This window comes from Trichechus manatus, unplaced genomic scaffold (genome assembly GCF_000243295.1).
Source record: "Trichechus manatus latirostris isolate Lorelei unplaced genomic scaffold, TriManLat1.0 scaffold00164, whole genome shotgun sequence".
Classification (NCBI taxonomy): domain Eukaryota; kingdom Metazoa; phylum Chordata; class Mammalia; order Sirenia; family Trichechidae; genus Trichechus; species Trichechus manatus.
Window position 1 is genome coordinate 3,476,588 of NW_004444100.1, and position 9,284 is coordinate 3,485,871.

At 34.6% G+C, this 9,284-nt stretch overlaps 1 protein-coding gene across 8 annotated transcripts in view; it reads left to right on the forward strand.

The window, feature by feature from the left end:
* The window catches only part of CNOT2 (CCR4-NOT transcription complex subunit 2), a 194,376-nt gene extending 185,990 nt beyond the window's left edge, over window positions 1–8,386 (forward strand). For 3 of the 8 annotated variants that reach the window (XM_023740825.1, XM_023740824.1, XM_023740826.1), the window contains one exon: window positions 2,352–8,384. In XM_023740825.1, coding sequence (XP_023596593.1) covers window positions 2,352–2,438 — 87 coding nt within the window. In that variant the 3' untranslated portion in view covers window positions 2,439–8,384. Of the gene's footprint in view, window positions 1–2,351 lie in introns of all 8 variants that reach the window. The other 5 variants (XM_023740827.1, XM_023740828.1, XM_004386440.1 and 2 more) reach the window with 4 other exon arrangements.
* Window positions 8,387–9,284: the final 898 nt, after the last annotated feature.

A 9,284-nucleotide genomic window follows, 5' to 3' on the forward strand; every position in this document is an offset into this window, starting at 1 on the left:
AAAAATACATAGAAGACAAAATTTGACCTAGATAATTTCTGAATCTGTGATATACAAGGGTCTGTGTGATTTTTTAAAAATGATTATATTAAAATACTTACGCTCCTTCAGTTTAAATTGATCTTTTTAATAGGTGGTGGGGAGATGCATTGATTAAGTTAATCTAATTTAAATTCAAATAATACATTTAGAATTTTAGTTTATACAACTTAGAGATAGTGGAGTTTACAAGTTTTTAACAGTTATAAATTGACTTTTTATCCTATCCAAACCCTGTTGCCGTCGAGTCGATTCCAAGTCATAGCGACCCTATAGGACAGACTAGAACTGCCCCCTAGGGTTTCCAGGGAGTGGCTGGTGGATTCGAATTGCTGACGTTTTGGTTAGCAGCTGAACTCTTAACCACTGTACCAACAGGGCTCCTTTTATCCCATAGCAACAGATATTTGTGATAACTAAGATGTGAATTTTAATTTCAAAAAATAGTAATATATTTTCTTCACTAATTTAGATACTTAACTTCAGCCATGCAATAAACTTTTTAATTTCAGGACAAGGATGGGGAGAGGGGGAGTAGTGGCTATGCAATGCATAGAGAGGATGTGACAGTTGTGGTCATTCTGGTTTTGGCTAGATTTTACTGATAAGCAAATAACATTTCTCTCTCCGTGCCTTAGTTTCTTTATCATATGAAGTGAACCTTTTTAGATTAAAGTCATGATGGTCTACCTTCTTTATAAGCATTTGTCAGGGGACTGAATTTTTTCAACATTATTTCTGGATAGGGGTATAATGTACTAATTCTTTTTTGGATCAGCTAAAATTATTAAAAATAATGTTATACTAGAAAAGGTACAGACTTTGGCATCATGAGGGTCCGGATCCTAATCTTAGGTCTGCCACTTTGTAACTTGGGCAAGTTTCTTCTGAGCTCCATTTTCCTCAGGTGCAAAATGAGGATAATGTTATCTACTTCATAACAGCGTTATTATGTAAGATTAGAATAAGATTACATGTGTCTCTAGTAGGCTTTCAATAAATTATATCTGCTATTTCTGTCATTGTTAATGTAATATCCTTAAATTTTAAAGATTTTATTCTGTATCTTAAAGTTTATTATTGCCTAGGTGTTTCATTTAATTTAATACTAAAACATCTATTATGGAATCAGTTTGAAACCAGGCAGGTAAGGTAAAATATGTTAACCCAGTATGCTAAAATTACTCATTGGCTTAATTTCTAATGTTGCTGTATGCCTAAGAGTTGATTCCGACTCATAGCAGCCCAATAGGACAGAGTAGAACTGCCCCATTTACAGCCTAGGCTGTAAATCTTTACAGGAGCAGATCACCACGTCTTTTCTTCTGTAGAGCCGCTGATGGGTTCAAACTGCCTACCTTTTCGGTTAGCAGGCGAGCACTTAACCATTGCTCCACGAGGGATCCTTAAATAGATATTAAGGTTCATAGTTCTTTAAATGGGATTGTACGGTGATAGTTTGTGCTAATTACATTCAGGTTGTAGAAGTAGTAATTTTAAAATCCTTCTCTTGGGAGTTGAAAAGATGTGTTTGTTTAATATACAGTTATGTAATTTTTCTATTCTTGATCTTTGAGGCAATATAAAAAAATTGTTTCACCATTCTTAAATTTTAAAATTTATGAAGTTAATGGAGTATTTCGAAGATTTGATTAAAAGCTATACAGTGAGTCTTCAAATGTGCCTACAGCAAAACCACCATTTAGTTTTGGGTAGCAGTTGCATTACCTTTAAGTTAGGATTTTGGGTTTGTGAAGTATCAAATTTGGAGATGTGTGAGTGTTAAGTTTATTGTTTTCCCCAGATTTTAATGGGGTTAAAATAACTAAATGTGTTTTTTGTTTTGATTATTTATTTATTTTTATTAAGTGTGATACTGCAAATTGGAAAATTCACTTCACTTCTAAGCTTTTTTAATGGACAGAAAGTAAAATTTTAGGTTTTGTATTTCATTGAAGGGGGCCTAACTTTAAAATATCATACAATTTTCAGTACTTTTTATTAGAAATTACTAACTGCCCCCCCCCAGACTTATTTTTAAACAAAGAAATGCATAGAATTTCGGTGTCTTAAAATAGGTGTTCATAGGTAGTCTCTGACTTTTAAACAGAAAGTCTATGTTTATTTTTTTACTTAGAAACTGTAGCACATTATATTTCTTCAAGCTGCATTTTACTTAGAGGGAAGAAGAATTGGTATATCTGTGTCCGTAGGTATTTTATTTGTTCACACAGCAAAACATATTTTGACAAAAAATCTGAGATCAAAGGAAGAGGTTACAATGAAGTCACCTAAATTCTTTATTTTTGTAGGAGTTCCATCTGGAATATGACAAATTAGAAGAACGGCCTCACCTGCCATCCACCTTCAACTACAACCCTGCTCAGCAAGCCTTCTAAAAAGACTTCCCTTTTCTTGGGGTATGGCTGTCTCAGCACAATACTCAACATAACTGCAGAACTGATGTGGCTCAGGCACCCTGGTTTTAATTCGTTGAGGATCTGGCAATTGGCTTATGCAAAGGGTCACCATTTTGAGGTCCTGCCTTACTAATTATGTGCTGCCCAACATCTAAATTTGTTAATTTGTTTTTCTCTAATTTGAGCAGGGTCTGAATTTTTTCATTTATTTTCTTTTTGCCAGCAGACAGACTTGGTCTGTAAAGACACGCAAGTACACTGACAAGTTTACCAGTTACTTTCTAAAATGTAAGAAAGAAAACCCACAAAAGACTCAACAAAATTAGACCACAAAATTTGCATTGTTCATTGTAGCACTATTGGTAATAAAATAACAAATGTTTGTGCATTTTTATGTGAAGATCCTTCTCGTGTTTCATTTGGAAAGATGAGCAAGGTCTGCTCCCTTCATTTTACTTCCCCTTCTGTTTTTGAAAGGCAGTTTCGCCAAGCTTAATGCAGAATATCTGACTGTTTAGAAGAAAGATATTGCCACAATCTCTGGATGGTTTCCAGGGTTGTGTTATTACTGAGCTTCATCTTTCCAGAATGAGCAAAACACTGTCCAGTCTTTGTTACAATTTTGTAATAAATGTGTACATTTTTTTTAAATTTTTGGACATCACATGAATAAAGGTATGTATGTACGAATGTGTATATATTATATATATGACATCTATTTTGGAAAATGTTTGCCCTGCTGTACCTCATTTTTAGGAGGTGTGCATGGATGCAATATATGAAAAATGGGACATTCTGGAACTGCTGGTCAGGGGACTTTGTCGCCCTGTGCATTAAAGGGCCAGATTTTCAGCAGCCAAGGACATCCATACCCAAGTGAATGTGATGGGACTTAAAGAAGTGAACTGAGACAATTCACTCTGGCTGTTTGAACAGCAGCGTTTCATAGGAAGACAAAAAAAGATCAATCTTGTATTTTCTGACCACATAAAGGCTTCTTCTCTTTGTAATAAAGTAGAAAAGCTCTCCTCACTGCAGTGTTGACTTTGATTTGAAATTGTGACATTATTTCTCCAACATGAAAAATAAAGGGAAAAAAAGAAGTTTTACAAATATCAAACTGAATGGTGACTAAGCAATTTAAAATGAAATCCTTTTTTTTTTTTTCCCAACTTTTGCCAAGTAATGTAATGGAGCCATATGCCATTTCATTTGTAGGTTAAAAACTTAGACATTCTCAGTATTAGCCAAGTTCAAAACAGAAAACTGTTTTTAAATGGATTATGGCAGCACTAGAAATAAAATGCCCCGAACACTCTTGGGACCCAATCAGAATACTTTCTTTTATGCGAAATTTCTTGATAGACCTTTGGGATATATCTTTAAGAGGTAATGTGCAAATTTAAGGTAAGTCAAAAAAAGGGAGTGGGACAGAATTTCCCTTCAGTTTGCTGGCATGGATATGTGTGAGTTATGGATTCTTTTCCATCTAAAGACAAATAATGTATTTTAAAATGCCTGAAGGCTGAAGATACCAAAGCAGAACTAGAGAGAGAGTGAAGAAAAAGAGGCTGTGAGTTTTGATTATTTAAATTTTCATTTTATATTTCTATGTAGAGTGAAAGTTGGTTGACATTTACCAAATCATGTTTGAAAATGAAACGTTTATGACATTGCTGTGTTTATGTATCAGGAATATAAAGTGACTTAAAATTTAACTTTTTCTATGTATTTTAAGATATGAAAAACTGACATAAAAATATCAACATTTTTTTATCTTTCAGAATTTAAACCAAAGCATTTCCTTAGTAGGAAAGATGGCACTTATGTAATTATAGTTTTAACTATTGTACAAAAAAAAGTCTTCACAGAAAAACTACACCATTTTTAACATAAACCAGAATAAAATCCTAGAAATTGATATCTTAAAAAAAGTAAAGATTACATGTTTTCATAATAATTCAATTTGTAAAGCATAACTTTTCCTACAAAACCATGAGAAGGGTGGGAAGAAAAAGACAACAGGAAGGAATCTTTATTCTTATGAGTACAAACATAACAAAGGATCTAGACAAAGTCTCAGCTAAAGCAGATCATGATTGGTACTGTATGGATGACTCAGAAAAACAATATAGATAGCCCTTATCAAGTGCTTTGTTGCCTTGGCTCTAATTTGTTCTTTTTTAACTGCCATATGTAGAGTTGTAAGTGCACTATTTCCCAGTTTTCTGAGTTTTTTCTTACCCTGGGCCATCAAAACAAGGAAACCAGTTTTTTATAACTTGTTAAGATCCGAAGGTACCATGTCTTGACTTCAACTCCAAGTTTAAAAATTCTGTTTGAAACCTTTTAAAAATACTACATTAAACTCTTTAATATAACACATTGTTACATTCCTTAGTTTTATGATTTGGGGTTAAACATGTTCAGAAGTTGACATAAACTAATTTCACATTTTCTTCCTTAGATTTAATTTAGTTAATTTTTTCCCCATGTAATTAGTGACATGGATGTGTACACTGTGTTAAATTTTTGAGATTAAACCACAACCACAATTGGCCTTCTGAAAACAAAAGCTATTTAGTTGCAGCGGGAAGTCCTTTAAGCAACTTAGTTGTAAGTATTTATGTTTCTTGTTGTGGTACTATAATTTCTATAATAAAACTCCATTTTCCAGGATTTTTCATTGCATAAATAGTTTTCCTTAGATATAAAAAATTCTAATTAAGAACTGAAGGTTTATTTGAATTTTTACAGTACATATAAAGCCAGCCACTTAAATGGTCTTTTCCTTTTTGCCACTGAAATTGGGACACCGTAGGTGCTTGATGAATACTTGTTGATTGAATGGTATAAGTTGACAATTCAATTTGAAAATAAAATGTACATATTAAAGCTTTGGGCTTTGAAATAATTACAATCTTTTGCTGTAATTTCATTTTCACAATAATTTGTTTTGTTTTCAATTAAGTTGCAAAAATTTCAGCTTTTTCCCACTCTCCCATTTCTAGCAGATTCCTCATCTGAATCTCCTTGCCTCCCTTTCATTCACAAACCATAGATCTTCCATTCTGTTATATCCATTGCTCATAAAATATATGGTATCTGAGCATGGCTGCGAAGGAGGAATCTCATAGTTCATTTAACTTAGATATGCTTAGTAACATCAATTTTGTGAAAAGTTGCTGAAAACCTGAATATGCATGTGTGTAAACAGAAGATACCGGTACTGAGTGCTCTCTTAACCATGGTTTGTCTATGCAGTTAATAAAGAAGACCTAGAAATATACCCACTAACTAGGTTCCATTAAGACAGTCTTTAGAGAATAAGACATATCTCGGTGTCTTTACTTTTTAAAAGCTGGGTTCTAATGACATCTTGAGGCGAGGCTCTTTTTGCCACTGGCATTACCAGTTAATTAGATCATACCATGCATACATGACAAAGCTGGGCGATAAAGCAAACAATTGAAAGTAAAAATTGGGATCTAAATTGAACCTAGTAGTTTGGTATATTGAGTTGAATCACATAGGATACATTGAATCAGGATAATTATTTGGTGTTTGCTCTTTGGTTGCTAAAACTATAAAAGAATAAAGGATGGCAGAATATGACATGGCTAAAGAGTGGTTAATATGTAGGTCAATGTGAATTGTGATTCTGCTGCCAAAAGTACTAATGTAATCTTAGGCTACATTAAGTGCTCAGAACAAGGTAAGGTGCCAGCTACACTTGAAGTGGTCATGCCAGCCATTTGAAAGTTGAGGTCCAGTTTGGATGCTGTCTTTTAAAAGCTTCCTTGACTGGGAAAATAGAAGGCATGCTTTCCAGCTGCAAAGCAATAGACGGTTGTACATACATTGTTGTATCCCGTCTTTTGAATAGCATTATGAGGTAGATTTTAGTATGCCCATTTTACAGTTTGCAAATTTAAAATGTTAGACAAAAAGGAAGTAATGGCACTAGAGAATAAACTTTGGAAACTTGTCTTTCTTCAAATTAAGAGCTGTCAATGAAAGGCAAGTCAAGCTCATTTGTGTGACTGAAGAGAACTAGGACCAGTAAGAGAAGGATTTCAGTGAAATATAAAAAATTAACTGAAGAAATTAGTTTCCAATTTTGAAATGAGTTGCTCTGTAAGATGTTAGAGTCAAGCTCATAGAACATAATCAAGGACAGACCGACTAAACAATGTTGTGTGTATAAGGTAAGGAGTTGAACTGGATGATCTTGAATGTTTCTGTGGTTCTTTGAAAAAGTGCTGAGGGGAATGGAATGATTGCTGTATTTCAGCAAATCTAATTGCCAACAGTTGAAAGGCACACCATTATTTCACGCACCACTAAGAAGAAAAAGTAGCCCAATTAAACTATGACAAGCCATCAATTGTAAAATGCATCCAAATTTCAAAGATGTGTGGAAAAAATGTGTATCTTAGAACTGATGAGTGCTTGGAAAAGAGACAACTAAAAGACAGTTAAGTTCATCAAAAACAAACAAAATATTATTTTAAAAAAGGCAGGTGGGGTGGAGACATGACAGCTGTCTTCAAATATTGGAAGGACTTAAATTAGGAGGAGGGCAAGTCTCAAACCAGCAGGTGGAAGTTAAGTGAGCAGATTATGGTTGTATATTAAGGTGCTGTGCCGCAGCATTAGCTGCTTCGTAAAATAAGGACCATATCAATAAAAATGTTCAAGCACAAACTGGATGACTGTCAGAATTGCTCTTTACAAGCTTGCCTTTTTGAGTGAAAAGTTGGATTTGGTGACTTTTAGGCCTTTTTTCAACTCTTTAAGATGTTGATATCTTTTTCTTGTTCTGAAATTGGGGAATATGATATCATCAAGGGCTAGAAAGTGTATAAAGCACTGAACCAGCCTTAGGTGTGCTGTTCTGTGAGTCGTGGATAAGTTCACTTTAAATTACCGCTCTATCTTTTGAAAGAAATTTAACCAACAAAGGCTGGCTAAAGGGCGACTGTATTCAGCTTACCTGGCTGTTGTTTTTTAACATTAGGAACAGGAACATAAAACTTAATAGTAAATCATTTGTATGTGTATATTCAGATTTGTATATTTATCTTAGTTTTACATTCAAAGAAAGGAACAAAATTTTTGATGTTTTGAGGTAAATGTGTAGCCTCGAATTACAGGTGGCATTAGTGTGCCATCTCCTGTTTCCTGCTACAGTAGTGATCACATGCATTAGATTTTGCAATACTCCTATTTCTTAAAAAGAAATTTGATCATTAAGTTTGATGTTTAAAAGGCTCAATTTGGATTGAAATAGCACCAGAAACTCACCAGAGTCAAAGTTATCCTCTAGTTAGGAAATTAATGTGCATGAGAGTCATCTGGAGAGCATGTTTAAAACGTCAGTTTTAGGCCTCATCTACGGGCATTCTGATTTTCAGATGTCTAGGGAGGTGCTATGGAGCCATGGTGGCACAGTGGTTAAGAGCTACAGCTGCTAACCAAAAGGTCGGAATCAACTTGATGGCAATGGATTTGGTTTTTTCTTTTTTGGTAGGGAGGTGCCATAATACTTCAGCAAATATCGTAAGTCATTTATCATAAAAACTCAATATTCAGAGTCTTTAAAAAGCTAATGATTTCCATTGTTAACTAGTTTTCCCTTAGTCATTTAAATGACTTCCTGAAAATGTTATGAAATTTACAATGATAGTGTACTGTTAACCATAATTCTGTTTTGAAAACCCAAAATACTGCATAAGTAGTCTAATAGCTTATCACCAGTTGACATGTTAAAATATTTTCTCTAATAATAAAACTATCTTCTGTGTAAAAAACCCACTGCCATCAAATCAATTCTGACTCATAGCGGCCCTATAGGACAGACTAGAACTGCCCATAGGTTTCCAAGGAGCGGCTGGTGGATTGAAACTGTCGACCTTTTGGTTAGCAGCCAAACTCTTAAACACTATGCCACCAGGGCTTCAATATCTTCTGTGTAGTAAAACTTATTTTTTCATTTTCCTTGACTTAATTTTCATTTCCCAGGCCTGATAAGCACCTACCACACCACAAATATGTTCTGACATCTTGTCAGATCAGGTGAAATAAACCAAAAAACCAAACCCATTGCTGTCAAGTCGATTCCGACTCAGCGACCCTATAGGACAGAGTAGAACTGCCCCATAGGGTTTCCAAGGAGCTGCTGGTGGATTCAAACTGCGGACCTTTTTGGTTAGCAGCCAAGCTCTTAACCACTACACCACCAGAGCTCTAGGTGAAATAAAGCAGGCTTTATTTATGACAAAAGAGGTCCTTTAAACCACAATTGAGTGTACTAGCTGAGGAAAACAGAATTTTTCACTATGAATCACAGCCAGTCTCTAATTTGAATAAGCATTCTCGGAAACTGTGTTTTGGTTATTTTTGTTTTTGGCCTAAGTGACATTTTGACCACATAATTTTTAAATGTCATTTTTTTCTTCCAGGCTGATCCTTTACGTACACAGAAGGTAATTTTGTTAGTAACACACGAAGTTCTTTAAATATTTTGGAAGAAATGCATCAAATTTCAAGGGTAATGTTATGTCCAGAGGAGTCTTGCAGTGATGCAAACAGATAAGCACTTGACTACTAGCCCAGAGGTTGGTGGTTCGAACTCACCCAGGGGTGCCTCAGAAGATAGGCCTGGTGATCTGTTTCTGAAAGTTCACAGCCTTGAAAACCCTATGGAGCAGTTCTACCCTGCAACACATGGGGTCGCCATGAGTCCAACAACTAAAAACAATTATGTCCAGAAATGACCAATTCTGCTTGGATTTTTTTTTTTTCTATTTTTTTTTTTTTTTT